We start from the raw sequence: 25,438 nt of genomic DNA on the forward strand, positions 1-25,438 counted from the left end.
CATCTAATCGCTTTGCGTTGGGTTGTGTTTGACACTACTATTTTATTTTAATATGAGGAGCTGAAATGGAAAAGTCTGTAGCAATGAGACTGAACTCCGTGGAATTCATGACAGAATTTATAAATCGTTATCACTCGCTTACATGTTTATGGAATGTGAAAAGCAGCGATTACATGAACAAAGTCGTGAAAGAGGAGGCGTATGAAGACCTGGTTCAGCTAACACGGACTGTATATGATGATGCAGACGTCGAGTTTGTGAAGAGCAAAATCAACGTGATCAGAGGAACGTTCCGGAGAGAATGGAACAAAGTTCAGTCTTCGATAAGGTGAGTGAGGCGCTGTACAGTAGGATTCACAAGTATTGCTAGGCAAATTGTCCATGACTATTTTCATTCATTTTTCTCCTTCATCCTACGTGTTTTTAAGAATAGATTTTTACGTATGCTGATGCAGAGGTTGTCAGGAGCTTCGTTGGAGTTTTGTCTGAATTCTTGAAGCTTTCACGGCGTAAAGCAATAAGAATAAATATAGTGATGGGCATTTTGCTTGGTAATACAACGAAAAATGTAATAGTAGGCAAATTGTCCATCATCATGTCAATTCACTCAGATTTCCAATAGAACAACATTGTAATAATGATGCATGCGAAGGGACTGTTTACCAAAATAACAAATCCAAAATTCTTGACTTTTTCTTGACCTTTATTTCCTTTCTCTTCACCATTTTCCCCTTTTCTTAACATTTATTTAATCCCCCTACTTAGGTATAGTTGCAAAATTAAGAAAATATATACAGGGTGTCCATAAATTATCTTTACAATTTTAGACTTGAATAACTTGAAAACTATACTAGATAATGACAAACGGGTTTCAACATGTGACAAGAAAACTCAAAGTTTTTTTTATTTATTTTCCAGGTGATGCAGATTTGACGAACAATGTAGACGCCATAGGAAAAAGCTGAGTGTGTAGCCTGGTTTATAGAGACGAAGCCCGATACCCAAGTGCAACGAAACTTTCGGACACAGTATGGAAGGGAACCACCACCTTGTAGGGATACAGACGTAACCTCTTATGCAAGACTTTATGCACTGTTGCTCGTGTCATTGCCAACTCTCTGGCCGCCGTACGCACTGATTTTGTCGGACTCCTTGCAAACTCCTGCCGCACCCTGTCCACGTTGGCGTCTGACACAGATGGCCGACCCGCCCCCTGTTTATGGAGAACACTGCCAGTTTCCATGAATGACGTATGCCAAGCCCGAATGGTGGGTCGGGACGGTGGTTCCCTTCCATACTGTGTCCGAAAGTTTCGTTGCACTTGGGTATCGGACTTCGTCTCTATAAACCAGGCTACACACTCAGCTTTTTTCTGTGGCGTCCACATTTTTCGTCAAATCTGCGTCACCTGGAAAATGAAAAAAAAACTTTATTAGTTTTCTTGTCACATGTTAAAAACTGTTTGTCATTATCTAGTATAGTTTTCAAGTTCTAAAATTGTAAAGATAATTTATGGACACCCTGTATTTTTATTCAATGAAAAACCCCTACCAGAAGGCTGAAGCTGTACTTTAACAAGAGATTTAGACTTGGTGATGTAAAAATTAATGCCTCAGACTTCATCCTGGCGTCTTGTGACAAAAATGAACCTCGAATGGTTCGGGGATCAGACCTGGAGCCTTTTAGATTAAAGATATTATTCTATTGGGGGTTAGCGGTAGCTCGTAAGCTCTCGCTTGGCTGCATCTGCATACTGCAGGAGGTACCTGAATGCACTTAAATTTACATAACACTTTATAGAATGGCAACTCTCTAGATTTGGGTTACAATGACCTTAAGCCTGCATTGGCAAAGAATGGCATTAAAAGTATATTACCTGTCTCTCTCTTTGGAAGCGTGGACCGAAGAGTTTCTAAAATAACTGTCACTCGCTTGCTGAAGTTCAGTTCGCCTCCTTAAAATCTCACACAGCTTCGCTGCACTCCTCTCTCCAAAACTCAAAACCCCCTTCTTCTTCCTCCAGAACCACTCTCCTCTTCTCTCCCAAAACTCAAGACCAACTCCTCTCTCTCCCGAGCCAGATCCAACATGCCTTCCTCCTCATCAAAACTCCTCCCCTTTTTCTCTCTCATCAATTTTCCTTTGCAAATATTGGCGAATGCTTTTTGCTGAGCTGGTGCTGAAGTTAACACTTTCCTATACTTCCTGTCAGGCTGCTTAGCTAAACGTAACTCGAAAATGAAAATGAGGGATACGTGACGGTATCCAGCTGGGCGAAAAAAATTTCTTTGAATTTTTAAAACGTTGAGACAAGTTGCAGGTACAGTGCCGGTTATGCCAATGCAGTCCCTTAGAAGGTCTATTTATTTAATGAAGAAAAATAAAAATACATTTCACATCAATGAAAATGAACACTACAGACTAACTCTAAAACTAAAGGGAAGGAGAAAAAAAAAATGCAGTCAAAATTAGATTTGGTTGACAGGTGTCAAGTCGTAATCTAATTTGGACTATCGAATATCAAAACAAAAGCTCTGTGGGAGCAAACTAAAATTAAAAGCCGAGATGGCAATCAAAAATGAGAAGTCCAATGCCATATTTCGTTTGTCTCTAGCATGAATGAAATGAACGTGTGCGTACTACAATGTTTATGCTGAGCACGCATACATTGGCTTCCAAGAAATGTTTATCAACACGAGCTAAGCGGTAATGTCGGCTCGGGTCAGAGAACCAAAGATGTTGATACATCAAACTCACACCAGTGAACTCACTTGTCAGCTGAACTGACGTCAGAAAGGCCAAAGCCATAATTTGGTGCTCCACCCACTAAGCATGTGGGGGGGCTAACACCAAAGCACTAGGAATATGGGAGCAACTGCTCACGCCACAATAAATTTCAAGACAATTTGCACTTATATAAGAGGATCCTGGTGAATATATATTGTATCGAAGCACACGCAAGTTTCTCCGTCCATTGAATCTCTGTGAGAGAATAATATATGTATAGAAGATATAAGTACCATCTTCCAATAAAAATGAGAGAAAAAAAAAGATTGTTGAAAATATATCATATTATAGTGAATAATGCTATAGTGCATTACGTATTAAAATACCAAAATTGTCCAACACCGTCCATTAAATATGAGTAGATATTTGAATACACACGTGATAAGTAAAGAAAAAAAACAACTTAGTCCACTACAAATACATAATGAGTGGAATATTAAAATCAAATGTCCATTATATGTGTATATATATTGGTTATTAAAAAAGTAATCCTACAGTCCTTGCTGTATGGCGTAAAAGTTCCTATGTAAAGTCCGGAATGTTCTGAAAACACGCGAAAGCACTTGCGTGTATTATCCACTGCATTCCATCTCTTTAACTATCACGACGTCGCTGTCAAAAATGAAATAATTTGCCGTGGTCACCAATATAAATTTAGAACAATGAATGCAATTTGTGAGAACATTAAGTGGCGTTAAGAGTGCAAAACACTAAGAAATGAAATGTGAGAAAAATTAAGTTCCAGTTAATAAAATGGGTTGCTGTTAAAGTGTGCGACTAGTTTTCCACATTATCATCACTCTCTTGGGTTGGCAAAGAAATGCCAGTTGCATGTATTGCAAGATGAAATAAATAAAGGCTGATACCACCATTACGTGGAAAATTAACGGTCTATTCTCATCGCATTTCCGGAAAGGAAATGGATGAGAGGCCCAAATCGCACCTCTACCACGTCTTGTGACAAAAATGAACCTCGAATGGTTCGGGGATCAGACCTGGAGCCTTTTAGATTAAAGATATTATTCTATTGGGGGTTAGCGGTAGCTCGTAAGCTCTCGCTTGGCTGCATCTGCATACTGCAGGAGGTACCTGAATGCACTTAAATTTACATAACACTTTATAGAATGGCAACTCTCTAGATTTGGGTTACAATGACCTTAAGCCTGCATTGGCAAAGAATGGCATTAAAAGTATATTACCTGTCTCTCTCTTTGGAAGCGTGGACCGAAGAGTTTCTAAAATAACTGTCACTCGCTTGCTGAAGTTCAGTTCGCCTCCTTAAAATCTCACACAGCTTCGCTGCACTCCTCTCTCCAAAACTCAAAACCCCCTTCTTCTTCCTCCAGAACCACTCTCCTCTTCTCTCCCAAAACTCAAGACCAACTCCTCTCTCTCCCGAGCCAGATCCAACATGCCTTCCTCCTCATCAAAACTCCTCCCCTTTTTCTCTCTCATCAATTTTCCTTTGCAAATATTGGCGAATGCTTTTTGCTGAGCTGGTGCTGAAGTTAACACTTTCCTATACTTCCTGTCAGGCTGCTTAGCTAAACGTAACTCGAAAATGAAAATGAGGGATACGTGACGCTGGATTGGGAATAACCCTATTACTCACGCATACAAGAATGTAATTCTTAAGGAACAGAGTGAACAAATATTAACCACAACTCAAAACAATTTTAGATTTCCAAATATTCAATTTTATCAAATCCCAGCACAGGTATATAACAATGTAAATTCACTATACTGTAAAAAATAGCAAAAACTCTTGACCACAATCATTGGAAGACACCCTGATGTGTTTTAATGTAACAGAACACCACATGAAGTATTATTCATTTAATTCCCGATCTTCGTGGCTCAGTGGTTAGAACAGCGCGCTACGCCTACGACTCCAGGGGTTCCGGGTTCGAATCCCTGCCTGAACATGAGTGTTCTTTGTGAGTATTTCTTCATCAATTTAATCAAGTTATCACTCCTCATTTTCGCAATTAGCCAAAAGTGGCAGAAAAGCGAAGTAAAATGAATCAGTGAAATCAATATTTTTATAACTGACTCATCAGAACACCTAACTCGTATTTCCGATTTTAACCTTTTTCAGTTTTCAAAATGTTTCTCCACATAATATCACATTATTTGGTAAATTGTGTATTACATCTTTATCAACAAACAATATTTAACAAGTATTTATATACTTAAAGGTATATTTCAAGTCCAGGGGTTTAAGGAGTGACCCATTCGGAATGCACTCAAATGTCCACCCCTCTGGACTGCATCTACACTTGAAGTCTAACGAGGCTCTGGCGTATGGACTCATAGTCAGTATGATCCCCTGTGGGACTTGTGTAGTGTGTTGTTCATTGTGTTTGTGATTGTCCTTTCATCAATTTCATCCTCATCTTCCCAAAGGTTGCAGAAAAGAGAAGTAAAATAAAGCGAGTCTGTCAACCAGTCTCTTAAAGTGGAAAGGATCATAAATTTAGTAAGGCACCAATATTTTGAACGGGCTCCTACTCTTTTGCTTCAGTGCCGTGGGCGATCTCATCCCCACTTAAATTTTCAGGTTTCTGGGTCTTTGGGTTTGGGCTGTGCGTTGCTGAGTCAATGAGTGAGGACAAACTCTTTTATACATTGAAGATTATTACAACAGAAAGGAACTAAAAGCAATCTGCGATTGATTTAAAATAAATTGTTTTTAGAGGGAGTTCAGGAACTCCGGTTGGATTTCACAGAGACCAATCAAGACTGGACCTACAGTTTGAACATGAGCATCTGCAAAAACCCTTGAACTTGAATAAGTAATGCCACTTTTGGCTAATTTGCGAAAATGGGGATAAGTGATAATATGTGATGAAATTGATGAATGGACACTCACAAACATCCATGCTCAGGCCGGGATTCGAACCCCGGACCTCTGGCGTCGTAGCGCGATGTGCTAACCACTCCGCCACGGGGGCCGGCTTGAATAAGTAGAATGTAGCTGTACAGATTATCTTCTCAGGTCCAATGATATTTTTGAATTATTTTTTTCAATTCTCAAGCTCAAGCATTTTACATAAATTTTACCTTGCACTATTTTTGTCCATTTCCAGATCGGGTAGTTCTACAGACGAAACCTATGTTCCAAAACTATGGTATTATGAGTTGATGAGCTTCTTGAAAGATCAAATGATTCCAAGATTTACATTTCCAAGTATTCCCGAGGATGTTATAGAATGTAGTCCTCCTGTGGAAGTAGTATATGATGATGATGGTGATGAGGGAGAATGGGGAGACCACGATCTAAATGATGAGCATCATGATGATCAGGGCAACTCAATCAACACACAGGTAAGAACAGCAAACTACATTCGGGTATTTACTATTCGAGCATAATATGTCGTAACATGCATGTAAAGAGTAGTTGTGATACCGTCATACAGCTTTAGATATTTAAATTTAAACAAGGACTGACTTGTAGTTTGCATGAACTGTGCTTCAGTTTGGTACTGGTACTTCAGTTAACAAAAACAATCAAAAGGAATAGTTTTTCTTCAACCTATTACGTACCTCTATTAATTTTGCAATGACTTGGACATTTTTAGTGTAATTATTTTTGCACAATCGTTTGCTTTAAACCGTTGTGCAACCATTCGATATTACCAGGATATTTTTCAAGTCTCATTGAAGTATTATACATTTTTTTCTCCTACTCTCTTGACTCTCTTTATGAAGGTCTGGCCACCCATTTCAGAATAACTTAAGTAAAAAATGAGTTGGCCCAAAAAGTAGAGAATAAAATGTAAAAACCAGGTTAGAATTTAACGTTTTCACGTTCTGCACGTGATCAAATAGAAGAGTATTTCAAATAATAATTTGTGCTAAATCACACAACTTCGTGACTAAAATTTGCCCTGAATCTTCCAAACAAATTCTTGATTGAGGTGGATGAAAGTTATGACAAAATATGGGAATGAGTACATATTTCATTAATAGTTTGAAGAATTGAAAAATCAACACTGTCGGTAATGCCAAGGATTAGCCATGGAACGGATTTAAGAGTGCAAGCAAGCTACATTTTTGTTAGTTAAGTTAAAAGTTTCAATCACCATACAAATTTATAGATAGCTTTAACATAAACTATTTACTGTATTAAATGAAGGGCTCTGGGGTAAAACACGATCAGTGACATTTTGGTCATTGTCATTGTTGAGTTACAAAGCAAAAAAGTGCCAGTGTCCACTTTCGCGTGTAAGAGCCATGTCATGCATTTTGCATTAGACACTTTGAACGCTTCTGACATTGGTAAACACAACACGGAAACAATTTATCTACAACGTAGCTTCTAATAACCTTACTGCACAAACTTAATAATGACCAAAATGTCACCATGTTTTACCACCGAGCCATTTATATAAAGTCAATATATTGCCAGTATCTGGAGATTAAACGCTCAGTAAAGTTACAGAAATTTGAAGGAGCGTTGAGATGTTTTCGTGCATTTCTTTTTTTTTTTTTTTTTTTTTTTTTTTTTTTTTTTTTTGTTATCATACATGTTTGAAAATGTTGAGAAATATATGTGGAATGCTAAGGATTTTATGTTTCTTGTCCGTGTTCCAGAAAGGATGGCACCCTCGCTTTTGATTAGGATGCGATCAGGAAATCGACGACTTTCATCCCGAAACTGGCCCTGAAATGTTTGGCCAGGCTTTGTTTTCGAGTTGGACCTACTTGTAACTCGTCAAATAAAGTTGGTTTCGCCACGCGGCTTGAGACGCAGCGCCATTTTCAATTTTCTCCGTGTCAAAACATTTAGAGGGGTGTAAGGGATGACCTTTTCGTAAGGCGCTTCAGAAATGTCAAACCCATTAATGTGTGGATCTTTCAATTTAAGATTAAACGATGTGTTTTCCATGACCCCTCTATTTGAGACACGCCCATTGGTAACAACATTGTTCATGAGAAATTCATAATTTGCATTTGTTAAGGGTATGCGGGACAGTCTCCGCCCGGCTTTTCCCTCCGAGTCAGTGTTGCCAACTTAGCTCTCTTGGAGCCAGATCTGGCTCTTTCGTGCACTCGTTTGGCTGTGAACTGGGGCGCCCACCCCCGTGCCTCACTATGATACCATCACTGGTTCCGGCCCACATAGACCAACTTTGCCATGATTATATATTTTGCACGTGACGTGATATCGTTATATTGGCTGCCTCGCCCCACCCCCTCTTATATCTCCAGCTACTTTTTTTTTTAATAGCTCCGTGTTGACGTGAAATTGGCATAATATTGTTATTAGGGAATCTTTTATTTTCGATTTCATACGACCATGAGATAGATGATGACTCCGGATCTAGATGGTAAAAACTAAGAATAAATTGCCATCAATTTAGAGCTAACTGTATAACGGTAATAGCAGCGCTCCACCCCTTTGACAACTAACATTGCTCTAGGAAGCACTTCGTAAATCTAGCTCCTTAAAAGTCAGTTTTAACTCCATTTAAGATTAAATTTAGCTCTTTTTATGCGTTCCAGGTTTGGCAACACTGCCAGGAGGCAAGGAGAAATGCATTGGGCTTATGGGAGTATTATTTGATTTGTTATCTTGGGAATATCAAACTTCCGATGGAATAGAAAATGATATCAATGAGAAGAGGGCAGTTTGAAAAAGTGATTTCCAAGCAGAAAAGTCGAAACTCCAATTTGATTAGCTGTAATTTGATGTTGAAGTTGATTCTCCATAAGGAATACATGGGATTCCGAAAATTCTTATTCTTCATATTTTTCAAAAAAACGCTTCCACTTGCAACATGGAGAGAAATTCATACTCTTGATACGCCCAGGTTTTTTTTTTTTTAGTAGCAGTGCCCATTCGGGCGATATTGAAATAAATGCACAATTGGTGCGTAACTGTATCTCCCCCCCTTAAACAGAGTAACATAAAATATGTAATTAAAGAAATAAGTTCCACTATGTGGCGGTTTTTTAATAGTATTGTGACGACTATGGACAGCATCTTCACAGTTTGAGAAACAAATGTAAAAAAAATACCAAATTATATATTCTAACTTCATGGCCATTTGAAGACAGTAGGAAGGAAAGATTATAAATGAAAATCTAAATTGCACCACATAAAAATACTTTAGAGAAAAAAAAAGAAATTTCAATTTGTACGTACTGAGAATATTGAAAGAAACACTAAATACAAATTCAATAATTCAGGTATATTATGCGATGTTGCATTCGCTAACGAATTATGGAATTATATTTTGGGGAAACTCATCTGCAAGTTTAGACACATTTACAAGACAAAATTTGGATTTCAGCAGGAATAAAAAGTAGACCATCGGGCAAAACTTTGTTTTGAAAATACAAAATATTTACTCTACTTTCACCATAGATCTATGAAACGGTTCTATATACGTACTTCACCAGATTGAAACTAGTTCAAGAAGGACCAGAACAGATGGAAATTAAAATATTCAGCCATCTAGCAAATGATACACACCCAGAATGGTGCATGACAAGGCTAAAAAACAAATTGAAAATACTATAAATAAAAAAATAATATAGCGTAAGGGAATATTTGGATTGTAAATTATAGAAATTTGGTAATTAATTACGTTTTTTTTTGTTTTGTAATGAAAAGAAACGAAACTGTACCGAACCCTCCAAACACTAAGTATATGGTTTATATGGAGTAATAAAAATTCATAATTATCACTGATGGTTGGACAAGGATGTTCACATTAAAAGAAAATCTTGCTAATGAAGTTTATTTCATATTTCAGAAGCAAGGTAACAGTGTGAGAAGGACGGAAAGCAATGTCATTCCCACAACAGCAAAAGGTGTCGACGTAGTTCCGAAGGCGAAAAGGAAAATGAAGCAACAATCTCAGCTCGACCAATTGGCGAAGAAAAGGAGACTTTTGCATCGTGCCGAAAATGTTCTGATGCGCGAAAACCAGACGGACGAATTTGATGCCTACGGTGTGACCGTGGCCGCTAAATTAAGAACAATGGACACAGAGCAAAGACTACTGGCAGAGTTAATGATAAATAAGGTGCTTTATCACGGCTTTAAAGGCCGCCTCACAGAAAGCGATATATAGAGGAAAGAGCCCAAATATCGTCCTCCAGGGTTAAATGCTGCAACCGGCCGGCGAGTATAAGAAACTAGCGTAAGGAAGGCTTGAAGTGTCGTTCAGTTTCCTTATTATATAGTAATTTATTTTTGTTACAGAGAAAAAAAAATCTGCTATTTCTGTCACCATTTTGCAGCGTATAAAGTACATATTTTTTTGTAAAACAAATGTCCTCGCTGTTTATACTGTCTATTTTTGAGTTTGTAATTAGAAGTCTCGTTTTATGACGCTTGAATGAAACAAGAAGTTGTGTTGGAAAAATAGCGTTCGTCGTAATTTAGTCCCATGAAGATAGTTTTCTTTAGAAGAAAAATGGACTTGTGGCTAAGCCTGCTAGTTTTAATAAATATATTCAGCCAGGAAAGATCGTACGGGTATGAAGGATAACTATTTCTTGGCAGAATAAAGGATAGCTGTGACGAGAATCAAGGAGAAAGCTGACGCTTGATTCACCAAGCGAGAATGAAGAACATATCCTATAGATATCACGGGAAGATGAAGGTAGAGACAGTGGAGATGTTGACTACTTCATGTGTGGTATAGCGTTTCCAGCAGATAAGAGGTGAAAATGATAAAGGTACTTCAGATGGTGTCAACACAAAAAAAGGATATTCCTGGTATTATTTAATAATCTTCAGAAGATCCTTCGGAAGTGTCAATTAGACTAAACACTATTAAAAAAATCTTGTGACACGCTTAAAGGAAATGTTTTTTTCTTCTTTTAGTTTTCAGACTTTTACTTCCAAAAATTTTAAATTACGTGCTTTTTTTGCGTTCCTTCTTTTCTTATCTTTTTAATTTTTGTGTATGTAAATATAATATGCATGTCCATAAATAAAACCTTGTCCTTAAATATGCACATGGATCAAATAATTTGTTTCTCCTATTTTCTCCTTTAAATCTCAGGAACGAAATTAGGAACATTTTTTCAAAAAGTTTTTTTTTTGTATTTTTCTATTGACTATTTTACATTTAGTAATAGCTTAAGGAACTTTAGCTAGTTCAAGATATTAAAGGAAATAGGTTTCAGGTTACTCAATGTAATAAATGTGTAAGAAACAAAAAATAAAAAAAACGGGGGAAGGAATTTGTGTCCTTTCTATAGCAATTTAGCTGAGAGACGTTGCTCTTTCAGACTGTTTCTAACTCAGGCCACGCGATCCACACAATATGCTAACATCTTCATCTGTCGTAATTCTAGTTATTACGCTAGAATCCTCGCAAAAATCCTACTCGCCCTTTCATTACGACCAGAGTTCCAATATCCTGCTCGAGGATTCAGAACTTCTTTCCTCTCCTGTACCTTTCAACATCCAGATATAATATAAATCGGCATGATCTCGCCTCTTGAGTTTTTTTTTTATATCTAGGTACATATAATTAGTACTATGTGGTGTGTTACAATAAAAACAACTGCATGGAATATGTTCCAATAGTTTTATTGCCGACCTGCATGTATTCAGCGTCTGAAAGATTGCCGTGCATCTTCTAGTCCAAGATATCTGAAAGTGACGACGAGTCTCGCTTCTTCCGAGATAGCATTTCTCAACATCTTGTCACTTTTGGATATCAAAAGACAAACTGTAGAAAGACTCCGAGCTTGTCCATAATTAGTTTCTGGAGTCCCCACAGCAAGATTTCGAAGTTCACACAACAAGCTAACGTGTTCCTTCGCTTAACCATCTTCGTACGATTAGTCTTAACTTAATCTTCATCATACACCAGTACAACTGCTACGGCTGCAGTTTCTCTTGGCATTGCACTCTTGATGCAGCACGTGAATTCGCAGTGTGAACAGTCAAATTCAAGAAAATAATTGAAGGATTGTTCAACGTGATACTAGGAAACTTGTAACTCATCAATCCCAGGTTGACAAGCGCGGTTTGAAGAAGTGTTTCGATGTTGAACGGCATAAGACAGTCTCACGCGTCTATGCTCATGTCTTTTAGGAAAATGGAGCAAACAGTCTCGGTGCTGACGTACCCATTACGAGTTTTAATAACCAATCAATCAAGAACCGTAAAACTAGAAACTGATTTCAATAAATTTATTTCAAAAACCAACAACATGCTTAAGATTGTTTAAAATGCAATTGATATTTCAACTCAACAATGAATCTTGTAACAAAGAAAAATGAAACTTTTATTGTTGAGATCTTCAAAAAACAGATTAAATATTTCATGTCATATATCAGATTAGAGTATACATATTCATCAATGGAGAACAGTCTTATGAAAAATATAATTTATAATTGCCACATTCCTTGTCAGTATGTGCAGTAGTGTACAGAGAGATTTTCTGTTGGAAAATAAAATTTACACCTTTAACATTTAGATTAATTCGGTTAAGACTATCGACTGTACATTTCTGCAAGAAATGTCTGAGAAGTTGGTTTTGTGACTTTCTGGGACCTCGGGAGAGAGACGTGGAAGTCACAGCTCGCTCTTAGATACACCACGCGACAAACACAGCTACTTATGTAAGCGTATAATAGCGACAAGTAATTGTTCACACGAAAATAAACATCTTAGTAGGTTAGGCAGAAATGAGGCAGGCTCCAGTCAAGGCCTAAAACAAAGTTTTCAGACATCGCTTGCAGACCTGCCCCGTCCATAGGCTTGCCGTTTTAATTCAGTCTCTAGATGTAAAAATTTGTTCCTACATTGTCCACGCAAGAATGTCACTGATTTAAGCGAAAGATGTCACTACTATAGCATGGAAAACGATTATTCAGCAAATTGCTGTCCTTGACAAACTACTGAGAGGGATTGTAAACTCTTCCCGCGAACAGAATAACATTGTGCAGCTTCTCTACGACGAACATAAGGAACGGGTGGTTGGCGAAGAAGATGAGGTCATCGGTGTATGAACCCAGGCTCAGTGTGTTCACAAGTACTCCTGCAAAGGAAACAAAGAGATGTCAAATACTTCCAAACTGTGACCATACAAAAGGCTTCAGGGCATATTCAGCAGTGCGCAAATTGAACTTTTGGTTTTGAGAAAATTTTGGGACAACGTCCCTGCATAAAGCTGATATGACCTGCAAGCAACCCTAGGAGTAGAGACGGCCAGAGTGTGGTGCTGATCACATCATCTTCATTATGGCCCCTTCAGATAATGCCTTCTCTCTACACTCACCCATTGGCCTCCGTGGCAACATTTATATCTTATATAGAATTTAAAAAAGGGGTAAAAGTAACTTCGTTTAAAGTAACAGTAACGTAGTTACTTCCTAAAAAAGAAACATTCAATGTGTGATTCCTACAGACGGATACTAAAATGCAGCGTTTACCTGTTGACGCGGATGCTGTGCTTCCTTCTTCGTTCACCTCGATCTCTGCCTTGTGGATGACGTCAGATACCATGAGCGGCCTCTTACTGCTGATCCCCTCCAGGTTGGACTTGATGTTGAATACGTCTTGTAACCCGAGCTGAAACGGCAAAGAATCATCAGGAAACTGAAACTTCTCTTCAAACACATTTAGTAGGGATTTTGTGCGAGACGTGTATGGAGAATACCCTTTCCATTTAACTGTTTGCACAATGGCATTGGGGTGTAAGGGGTGATCCTTTCCGAAGACTGCATTTTGCAGATTAGAGATGCTCTGGCGTCTGGACTCACATCCAGTATAATTCTCTGTGGGGCTCGTGTTCATTCGGCCCTGTACATTTGTGATTGTTCCTCTCATCTTATCACCATTCACCCTCATCTTCGCAATTAAACAAAAATTTCAGAAGAGTAAAGTAAAATAAACTAAACCAATCAAATCGAAACATTGGCATTTTTTGGAATTCTCTGAAAGGAACAATCAGTTCCAGTAATATGTGCAGTTAGCTGCATTAACTCGAACTTTTAACCTAACACCATTAGTGGTTAAATATTTAAAGCAGTTTTACTAAGTCTATAATGTGCAAGGTATTTTGCAATTTAATTGTATCTCGCTATTTTCTTTTCGAAATAAATTTTTCATATTTCTCACTTAGGACCATCTTTTACTTAAGAGCATACGGGGCTCTGAAACATTAATATTTCATTTATGATAGAAATTTGAGATTACAAAAGATTCAAGTAACGTAATATTATTATACCCTGGGTCTTACCAAAGGTGTCTTATCTAATGTTGTTGCCTTGCAATCAGGACGTCACTGGTTAGATTCCTAGTGAAGGCACACTGCACATTGGTTCGGATGCCAGTCTCGATTAACCTATCTGAGCGTACAAAGTGGATTTTAAACAGGTTTAAACAAAGGTTTTCTTTAATGACACTGTTCTTCTGTACATTTTTCTAGAATTGTAAAATGGTCAAGTACTTTCGTGCCTTACCAGGCATGTGAGTACTAGTTCAACCAGAGGGGCTCAGTCAACCTTGCAAGAGCGTGGAAGGGGGAAGTAAAATGGAGCAAAGAAAATTAAATAATTTTATCCATTTTCTTTACGGTTTTGTAAGTTACACAGAGATGTCTGCTGAAGTAACCAAATGTGAATTCTTTAACCTCATTATCTCAGATTATCTCCCCTAAATATTCACTTACACCCCCCCCCCCCAGATTGAAAAATCTAGATAAACCCCTGGACAAGCAAGTGATTGTTTAAGAGAACCATTTTCTTTAGTAATCATTTACCAAAAAATTTAGTGAAAAATTACCAAATTTAGTAAAGGCTGTTAATTTTCTATTTGGCGGTTTCCAAAAAGATTAACCAAACGTATATTGTTAATTCAAGTAAATCCGTTTTTTTTTCTGTGTGGAGTCAACCTGTCAACTGACACATTTTGCGTTGTGTTTAGGAGAAAATGAAATGACATGAATCATGGATAATGTGAATGTTAATATTTTTTGTATTTCAGTGTACAGCCGAAAGCAAATGTTACAGTAGGGAAACTGTCGAATACCACGATCATTCGAACAAGCAAAATTGCCAATGAGCAAAGAACAACGTCTGGTTCAGTATGAACACGAGTCCATTCATTACAACAATAAATTAAAATGGAAAATAGCGATGGACAATTTGCCTTATACTGCTATCTTAGCTTTCGACAGGCTGCTCTTAATCCTTACCTTGCTGAGAGCAGGAACGAAGCTGGTGTCGGTTACAAGTTTGAAGCGAGGGACGTTCAGGATGACCTGCTTCCTGCTGGGGTCCTTGGTCATCTTGTTCAGGATGTCGGGCGTCAGTTTGGCTACTACAGAGTCCAACGCGAATTTCTCGTTCGGAAGGATGAGCAGCATCGAGAACTCTTCGCCCTGGAAAAGCGTGTTGACAGTCAGCACCATGACAAAACAGTACAATTCATTTTATTCATGGTTTTATGTAAATAAAATGTAATACAGTTTCACAAATTTCTCGTTCGAATCATCCCACCCAATAGAGTTCAAAGATGGTCAGGAATAATACTCCCACAAGCCCTCTACGACTATTACATAGTTAAATGCAGTTAATGAAAAAATATACAACTTGTAATTACTAAATTTGAGAGCTATATGTGCTGAACGAAAGGCACATATAAACATGAATGCGTCTAATATTCCAAACTTTAACGACGCCATGTTTATTTCTCACTCTGCCACAGCACGGAAATGCGCCTGCTCTCACGAAATAAACAATAGACAATATTAGTGGTGACGTCAACAGCAGACAACTGAGCATGATTGAGTACAAACATTGTAGAGCATTGGATTTTCCATCGCAAGGTGTAGTAGCTTTGTTGATTATGTATGATAGTAGTTATGAAACAAAATTGTGATGTAAAGATGAAATTTCGGAGAATGTGTCGATATAAGGTAAAGACTAACTGGACTAAGGAAACCACGTATTTTTTTTTAAAGAAAATCCATTTCGCTTCCAAACTCGTAGCCAACGAGAGTGACGCTGTCGATAGGGATGATGAGAGTTCAGAATCTCTCGTGACTGCAGCGGCGTCGCCTAATGGCTGCAGTTCCGGATCTGACGCCGGCTACTCCAGTCATGTTGTATTGTTTGGACTCAATCTTGCTCAGTGACGTAACACTAATATGGTCCATTGCAGCCCGTTTCTGTAGATTGACGGGAAGACCGTCTAATTTTAACAGTAGCACATTGTAAATTTTACCGTGACCTCTAGGAGTGCAGTGTATAGACAGGATCATACTGAATCAAGGAACCATATAATGAAGCCCACAAATGAGCAAAGAAGTGCATACTAACGTCGAAAGGGAGTTCCACCCATTTGGCATTCAACGTCGGCTCCTCTCCCGCCCGGAAGTCTCCCACCTGGTGCATCATAGGAACGGGCACCTCGACGTCGTGGTTGGGCGTGAAGGGCCCCACGATGGTTCTGTTGGCGTTGAAGGTTCTCTGCCAGACGCCCTTGAAGTACATCACGTTTGTCAGGAGCATCGTCGTCTGGTCAGACAAGGAATCTGGAAGAAAAATACAAAGCAGTAAATAAGTTGTGTCTGAATGCACGGTCGGCAGTCGGAATAAATATTATCTGAACATCTCCAGCGAACCTACCCACAGTGCAGAGCGTGAGCTAGATGGTTATCTATATGTGCTGCGCTGCGATGACGTCAGCGGCTCATTTGTCGTTTGGTGGATTTTAGAGTTATGACTCGCTCCCTTTTCGAAAATAATACCAATCTACATCAATTATGAACGTGAAGCTAGTTCTGAATTCAGAATCGAACTGTAGCATTCTTACATGAGAGTTGTGTGCCATCACTCTTGTTCTCATACATACATGAGCATTACTGATTTTCCGAATGGATTAGTGATAAACGGTGTTGCCTTGTAATCAAGGGGTATCTGGTGGAAACACATTGAACCGTGGTTAATATGTTGTCCAGATTAGCCTAAATAAGCATCTTCCATACTTTGGGGTTCATTCTTAAGTTCCCTCACACATCCATCACTCTTGTCTTGGCACCACAAAGTTGGTCAAGTCTCATGCTGTGCCTGGGTGATCTGTACGACCTCCACGCTACAGAAGTGGGAACACCATTTGAAGGCATGCGGCGGCTTTGTAGGTTATGAACAGCGTGTGTGTGTGTGTGTGCGCGTGATATATATATATATATACGTATATAGTATGTATGTATGTATGTATGTATAACACCACTGGCAACATGGGTGAAATAGTTTTTCGTCTACTATAATGTTGATAGGCGTTGATTGTTTTCACTAAATCTAATCGTCTATCTTTATTCCACGATATCTAACTATTGTAATTTTTTTAACTCAAGAGTTTAAATTTACGCAAGTGACGGCCACTCCAACCTCACCCCCCCCCCTTAGATTTCTCCCAAACTATGAGCTACGTATATTTAAAGGCATTTTACTGCCCACGTGCAGCTATGTGAGTTTTGTACCAGGTGGCCCATAAGTCAGTTGGCACAGGAGTTATACAATACATTGCAACTTTGACAACTGACTTATAGGCCACCCTGTATATTATTATCTGCACCTCGAAGCTGTGATTAAACAGTAAGGGTCTCCACAATAATTGTATTTAACTTTGTAAAAGTGAATGGAAAGAATTGGACTCACTTGGAGTGACGAGGTTGGGTATCCTATGCTTGGTGATGACGGAGACCCAGTCGTTGATCTTTTTCGCCGCCCCTGACTTGTGGTGGAAGTTGACGACCTCGACGTCTGCTAGGAAGTTCCTCAGGAGAACCTCTTTGTACTTCGGGAGCAGCTGGAAAGACCTGTCCAGGAAGACCCTGTTCCCAAACTCCAGCGACGACTTGGTCTTCTGTTTCTGGAAGTGCAAGATTATGTTAGAAATTGTACCACTTCTATTAAAATAGACAATTAACCTTTAGTTTACCGCGACCAATACCTCGGATTTTTCTTCCTTACCGCTGCCCGCCGGTGCTACACTTTATTATGATGTCATTTGAGGTCATTAAATAATAATGTAATAATAAAGTTAAAGTAATAGCGCAAGTTTGAGAAACTAATGCAATTCTTCCTTCTGGAGGTCTAAAAGAACAAAGAGTAAATTTAGGGCAATTATTGCTATTAATATTAATTGCTATTATTACCTTATTATTACTTTTTTAAAGCTCTTGTGTTCACTGTTAAGAGCTTGGAGAATATTCTTTACCAATTTATTTTTATCCTAACGTAATTCGAGCACATAATATGGGTAACCGAAACAGAAAAAAAATTTAATCAAAACCTGAACGTCTTCTCCTTCCAATATATGAAACATGTAGGAATAATTTTGGCTTAGAATGAAGGTCGAATGTGTACGAAAAACAAAATATGTCTTGATTTGCTAACGTAATTACAACGCTCGCATGATACTATGTCTAAGATTATTTCAGATACACTGCCGTAAGACCATTGGATAATGAAACTGCAACAAGTGTAACAGCAACATAAATGATACCGGACCAGGACCTTCCCGATGGCGTAGTTTTAACATCGTCGCCTTGTAATCAAGGGCTCCCGGGTTCGATATCCGGTGGAGGCACATAGTGGTTCGGATCCAACTTTAAACTGTAGGCCTAGTTCCGATTACCCTATCTGTGCATAAAGGAGACCTAAAACAAAAACACGAACTTGAAATGGTACAGGAAACAAATATTTTGTTAAAGATTGTCGGAAACTGTTCAGGCAAGAAAATGGCAACATTTGGAGGTAGTTTGTTATACTGTATAAGTGCGGAAGCAGTGGCGTGTCTACTAACGGGGGTTGGTGAGGGTCATACTAACCCCATTTGGCCCAATATTCCTAAAAAAAAGAGTGCCAAATGCAGAAAATGATAGCAAAATGAAAGCTGACTACTAACAAAAGTATACGTAACCCGCCTTTTGAAAATCCTGGGCACGCCACTAGAAATGAGAACGTTAGAGAAGGAAGAGCCTTGTTGTGGCTGGAAGCGTCTCGGAGAACGTATTCTATGCCAAAACACAATATGAGTACAGAATCAAACCTGGAAAGATTAGTTTTAGGAGCCATGGTACAAACAGGCCCGTAGCTAGAGGGGGGGCAGGGGGGGCAACTGCCCCCCCTGAGAGCATGCTTTGCCCCCCCTGTGAAAAATAAAGAACACATTCCTACCTGGAATTCTCAGTAATCTTTACAATTATATCCTGTATTACTCTAGCAACACGAAGGTGTGTCGGATTCCGTATAATGTCGTATCAGAATTGGGGGGATTCCCTTCCAGATTCAGATTTCGGAAAATGATTTCGCAATTTTCAGTATCTAGAACAGTTGTGACACTTTGAGTAGTCTTGTATTAAAAGTGTCTAATGTATTTGGATGTTTTTTTTTCTCGAATGTGTTGCTATGAAGTTTGAACTGCATAATTTCATATTTTTTTTGTTTCCCAAGTCTATCTTTTGATAATAGCGACAGAGAGGGAGTGGATATTTGATTTTTGTTACTTAGCATTGCTTTTCTTCCACATCCAGCTAATCGTGGAGATGAGTGATGACGTGAAATTGATGAAGAGACACTCGCAAACAGTGCTGCAACCACAAGGGGGCAGGGGCATTGTCGTCGTCCCCCCCCCCAAATCTTGGAGGGAAGTCCAATCTAGGGGGGCAAACATTGAAGTAAAGAAACATGACTAGCAGAATCTAAGAATAACAGGACAAATGGATACTCAAGATGGAATAAGTTTTCAAGTGTTTCTTGCATTTTTCTTCCAGAAAAAGGGCACTTACAGTACAGGGGGCACAGAGTGGCAATTGCCCCCCCCACCGATTTCAAATTTTATACAAATAAAAGTACATTTCGTAAAATTTTCTTGCTCGCTTCGCTCGCAAACATAATATCTACTATTCTTATAGTCCGTAGTGCAGAGCCGCAGCTAGGGGTCAGCGGGAGTTAACCCTGGGCCAAAACGATTTAAATGAAAAAAAAATGTTAAAGAGATTCCCATGGCACCCAGTGAAATTATTTGCGCCCAATTAAATCAATATTGTTTTCAGTTTGCAAATATTTGGATCTAAAGATTTTCCTGCTTGCTTCGATCCCAATATGATTATTTTCTGTAATACATTCTAAATTACCTGAGAGAGAATTAAGGCCAGATATATACTTCAGATTGTTGTCGCACATTTGAGAGACAATTTGGCGGATGAATTGATCATGTAATGTATTTAAATAATATATATATATATTAAAGAAACTTTGAATACATACACAATTTAGAGTTAACATGTTGCATATGTATTTTCTTATTTTATGTCGCTCCATGTTGCATATGTGTAAAAAATATGTTGTACATGAAAGTTATACGTGTCATATGGGCAAAAAGAATAATCTTCGTCATGCATATTCTGTCTTTCAAAAATACAGTTTGTGCGCTTGTTTTCCATTATTAGTTAATATTTCAAATTATTTGTTCAAACACAAATGCTTTAGCATCGACTTGTACCCCCTTTTGCATAATTTACGACAATAATAACGTCATTTTAATGCTACTATTGTTACTACCACTACCACCACTATATTATTATTATTATAATTGGCATGTTTGTCCTGGTACTTGACCCCTCTCCATATAAAGATTTGTGGTTTCGCCTCTGCTCACAAAGAACATTCATGCCCAGGCTCTAACCTGGAACCCCTGGCTTCGTAGTGTGTTATGTAACCATCCCACCATGGAGGTCGGCTAGTGAAAGATGTAGGACAGCTTACTGGCTCAAATTATTATCAAACACGATGAAAATGTGATAGTGTTTCACATTTATTATTTCGGTTAAAAAGCGATAAAATTTGTAGTGTGAGACGGGTTACACTAAGCATCTTGTGAAATATAAATGTGAATTTCAAATCTTATGAATCATTTCTCTATGCAAACGCATTAAATATGATAAGCAACATAGGTGTGTGTCATGATATCCATTTTATAAAGGGAAAGTTAAGTTTTAACCCTGACTGTTTGCATGATATCGTTTCCATAGCATGTTATATATATTGCTCTCAAGAATTTTAAACGGCAGTAAAAATAAATTACATTTGCAACTGCGAAGCTTACAATGGGATTGCATACATTAAGGTTATAAGATGCCATATTTCGATTGCTTGTAACATCGAAAGAAGAATTAGACGAGCAAATAGTCATTGATAAAAGTTGAATTCCTTGATGTCCTGTACACACTGTGAAAATTTTCGATGATATCAGGCGGCACCCTATGAATATAGGTTCAAGAAAATGACAAGTAGAAAAAAGCTGCAGTGAAATAAATACGATTGAAAATCTCTCAAATTATTTTCTATTTATTTTCTTATATTTATAATATTACATTGTGTCTGTAGCAGACGTTGTCTGTTAAAGTACCTCATGCACAACCTAATTTTTTTGACAAATAATTATGTCAACTCTTCTGCTATGGAGTGGATTCTCCTAATTTTGTTCATATATCTTAAGCCATTCTGTGACGGTCAGAAATCAGTATCAGCATAAAAAACCCTGATATTTTGGGTTTGTACGCTTCTGCTCAAAACGTGGTGGCGATAAGTGGCCCAGAGACCTCGCTTTTTCGGAAATGGGGTAAGGCGAAGGAGGCCCCTTAGATCATTTGGTTTCGTACCATAGTCATTAAGGAAGGTATTTTTTCATAACGTAAAGAGGATACAACATTTCCCTCTATAAAACTTGATATGAAATATGAATGATGACACTGTAATCCAAGAAGTTATTGATCAATCAAAGGATTCTTATTTGTTTGTTGGGTGTCAAACACATGTATTTCAATGACACAATAATTTGCAAAATGGTTAACGTAACCAGTAGGCAAACATTGTCTGTAGTGATGCAAGTCTCTCCCCTTTGAAGCAAATAGGAGCCATGTTTTAGCAAGTAGGCCTACAAAAAATTATACACATTTTTACACAATTCATCAAAGTGTAGATAACATGTAACCATTATTATTTAATTAATTCGATTTTTCTTGCATAACACAACATAATGGTGGTGTTGGATTCTCGTTAGATTCCTTTGTGTGTAAAAATATTGTAAACTGGAAATTAGAGTACATTATGAAGCACAATTTATAAAGGATTTCCTTAATCAGTTCTGCAGAGAAGCCCAAAGTTACATATTAATCGTCTATTAACATTATTGACATGTAAATATAAAGTAGATAAAATCCCAATTAGCCTATATATGTTAATCTTCATCTTTGTATTCTTTGTTAGTCCGAAAGGTCATTATCGAAATATTGTTATTTGATGTTGCTCGAACTTTTTTTGTTCGTTGGATTTTCAAGATATCATCCCTTTCCTGTTACCATAGAATAGTTAGAACCTAACCTAACCTAACTAGTCTATGCTGTTACTTATCACTTTTGGAGGAGGGGGGCAAGCGCCCCTCTGTATCCTGCTATATCTGCCAATGCAACACAATATATTAAAAATTTGCCCCCTCTAGGATTGACTTTGCCCCCCCTAGTAAGAAATCCTGGCTACGGGCCTGGGTACAAATAGGGAGCAGTATTCAAGAACAAAGTGATTTGAAAATTGGGATGATCAATTATTGGCATTGGATATCAGTAAATCTGTAGAGAAGGCCAAGGAGACGTAGAATCCGTTATTTGCTTACCTTGAGTTCGGGGATGATGTGCCCGAAAGCCCTCTTGGAGGTCTCCTGGTCCAGATGCAGGACGTTCTGCAGCTGTCCCTGGGAGTCCTCCCGTGCCCCCTGCAGCAGCATGGCCAACAGCGTGGACACGCTCAGCGGAGACATCACCACGTTCCCTGGCTCGCTCTTCAGCTGCAACTGAAAGGACACAGGCAACTCAGACCTCTGACAAAATACGCATGTTAACTACCTTAAATATTATAGTTCATTTAGGATATTCTATGAAACGTGTACACACACAAAATTACCGAGATTTGTTAAGTTATTTTTAAGTGCATCGAATCCTGTAGGAGCTGCCATGTAACTTTCTAGATGCGGAGCGCACTTCTTTTCAAGTGGCTACCCAATTGTACAAAAGACAAATCTTCCACTGGAAATCGATCCCGGGCCCGCACACACCAAAAGTAAAAACGCTACGCGGGAGCCCATACACAGCATCTGTAGTTAACGTTGTGCACAGCACTTAGTAGCCAAGCGTCTCAGACTCCGGTCCTGAAATTGAGTTTGTTCTTTCGTTTATTTAATCAAGTCACCATTCAGCTTCTGCCAGTGGACATGATCACTACAAAAAATATTAAGGAGTGTTCAAGATCCGCTCAGCCTCAGCCGGGATTGTATCATGGTGGTAGAGGTTTCTCTGTCAATTCGTAATTTTACTTTGTCTCAGAGCTCCGCTTCTTATATAAAATGTAAATCAATTCCTTTGTTTAATATTAACCGTTCCATGAACATTTGCAGGAGTGGCGACACAGCGCTAAAAATTTGCAAAATTTGTCGCGTCTAAATCTCCCTTAAATTAAAAGCTGAAAATTGGTCATCCTACTAAGCACTGTACTCTATTTCACTCTCTAGTTTCTCTATGCCCCACTCTACCCTGCCTATTTCAGTCGGCACACTCTGAACTTCAGGCGTTGGCAAAGAAGGAATGTTAACCACTCCCCCTCTCATTTCTGTGAACCAATATTACAAATTTTCTCCGTACATTTTTGGCGTAAATTTATAAATATTTAGAAAAACATTAAATTACATAAATTATTTTAAATTAAGTAAATACTCATTTAAAATATTAATATATTTGAAGGATAAGGAGAAGCAAGGACTGTTTAAACGAGAAAATTAATGTTCAATACTTCGCCACACAATTAATTTTTAAAGCACGAGTTTGCAACCAGAGGGGTTGGTGGAACTCCTATCACCCCTAAAAAAACACCGTGGACATAAGAATGACCCGTTCATTGAAAAATCGCTAAAATGCACATGCACATTCCCGGTTTTTCCCCTTACCCTTCATTTATCCTTCCAAAAAGTAAATTTTGGAAAATCAACTGCTCATTTCTTACAGTTACTTGAATTCCAGCTCCATTCTTCTTTCTTTAGAGAGAAATGCTCTGATCACCGCCTCATAAAATTTGGATTTATCCCCTTCTCGCAGCTTAGAAAGTAATTCCTTCTCGATGGAGATAAGACTTAAATTCGTCATCCGGTTCTGAGTTTGAGTAGATCGGCAGAATGTGTGGATCCTCTTCAGTGATGAGAACGATCTCTCGACAGATGACGTCGTGGAAGGAATTGTTGCCATCAACACTGCTAATTTATATATTTCCGTAAACCAACCCACTAGATTCGTGTCCAGTAGATAATTTACAATCTCATTTGGAGTTTTCTCTGATCCTTCAGTGGAAGCATACCAAACATAAAGTTCATTCTTCTGCAGTTTGGTTAAATTAAACACACTGCCATAAAATTTCCTACAATTTATGTACGAGATGGTGAGGAAAGTTCTCTCTTTTATTCAAGTAGCCCCGTTTTGTGGGATTTAGTAAATCAAAATATTGCAATTTTTCAAGTGATGCGAATCTAATTGTTATCTGGTTGCTGATATTATCAATGATTTCAAAGTAAAACCTCCGGCAGTGGTGTTTCTGTGATTCGTTGTTCAGTCGCCTCCTTTCCATTTCAACAATCTCTTCCTCTTCTACTGCACCAGTTATAGAATTCCATAGTTTCGAAATTCTCACCATCCTTTTTCAGCTGTTGTTGAAATTCAGTTATTTTATTACTGCAATATAAAATATCAACATTTTTAGACTGCAATATACTGAACAGGAAAGCAAGTTGGATAAAGCCTTTTTTTAAAATATATTTTCGAAATCCTTCAGGAAGTTAGAAAATCCTCTTGGAGTCATCGCAGTCAAATGATCGAAGTCTCCACTTTCACTAACATGTTCAAAAAACATAAGCAGTGCTTCTCTGTTGTCATTGACTGTCCACACTAGCCTAGAGGTAAAATTTCATCTGGTAGGAGCTAATGACGGGAGCTTTCTGGACATGAAAGCAGAAAGTTCGTGTAACCTCTTTGGAGAATGAGGTTTAAGTGATTTAAGACCACAAAAGAACACCTTAAGCTCTTTGTTACATTCTAACGATTGTTGCAGCACCAAGTTCATGACATGAACATAACAATGCGTAAAAAAAGCTTTCGGATAATTTTCCAAAACTTTACTTTGAAGGCCATTCAAATGACCACTCATTACAGAATATCCATCGTTTCATCGACCATGATAGCCACCAAGTCTGTGTTTTGAATTTCATTGTAGATTTCATCTCTCAGAACATCCGAAACTGACTTTATTAAATCATTTTGAATGCCTGCCGAAGTACCGCGAAAAACTGCAGAATTTAATAAATGTTCTTTTAATGAGGGATCAAACTCGGCACTTGCAATAAGGAATTCCATGTAATTGCCCTTATTTAGAGATGCTACATTTTCCTCATGGCCTCGGAATGGCAGTTCTTGCTTTGCAAATAGCAGACGGCGTTAATCAACCTCTTTAATATTTCCCTGTTCTCTTTTACTTTTTCATTTTACTATTTCAGCTTTTCGTTGAGTATCCAACAGAACGTCAATTCTAGTAGGGGTCGCAACAAAACTACTAAATTTGAAGAAAC

The 25,438-nt window shown here is 38.2% G+C and overlaps 2 protein-coding genes across 2 annotated transcripts in view; one reads left to right on the top strand and one right to left on the bottom strand.

Annotated features, from left to right (window-relative positions):
- LOC145985842 (uncharacterized) lies at window positions 1-10,443 on the top strand. The gene is made up of 3 exons (XM_083119939.1): window positions 1-328; window positions 5,877-6,114; window positions 9,552-10,443. Exons 1-3 carry the CDS (start codon window positions 66-68, stop codon window positions 9,870-9,872), a joined length of 822 nt encoding a protein of 273 aa, XP_082976065.1. The 5' UTR covers window positions 1-65; the 3' UTR covers window positions 9,873-10,443.
- Window positions 10,444-11,937: 1,494 nt separating this feature from the next.
- The window catches only part of LOC145985570 (uncharacterized), a 67,252-nt gene continuing 53,751 nt past the window's right edge, over window positions 11,938-25,438 (bottom strand). The window contains exons 11-16 of the mRNA XM_083119640.1: window positions 22,451-22,627; window positions 17,431-17,644; window positions 16,090-16,304; window positions 14,964-15,149; window positions 13,198-13,336; window positions 11,938-12,803 (exon numbers count right to left, since the gene is read on the bottom strand). Of these exons, the coding sequence (XP_082975766.1) occupies window positions 12,661-12,803; window positions 13,198-13,336; window positions 14,964-15,149; window positions 16,090-16,304; window positions 17,431-17,644; window positions 22,451-22,627 (1,074 nt within the window). The 3' untranslated portion in view covers window positions 11,938-12,660. The remainder of the gene's footprint in view (window positions 12,804-13,197; window positions 13,337-14,963; window positions 15,150-16,089; window positions 16,305-17,430; window positions 17,645-22,450; window positions 22,628-25,438) is intronic.

The sequence above is a fragment of the Lepisma saccharinum genome, chromosome 3, assembly GCF_977018435.1.
Source record: "Lepisma saccharinum chromosome 3, izLepSacc3.1, whole genome shotgun sequence".
Lineage (NCBI taxonomy): Eukaryota > Metazoa > Arthropoda > Insecta > Zygentoma > Lepismatidae > Lepisma > Lepisma saccharinum.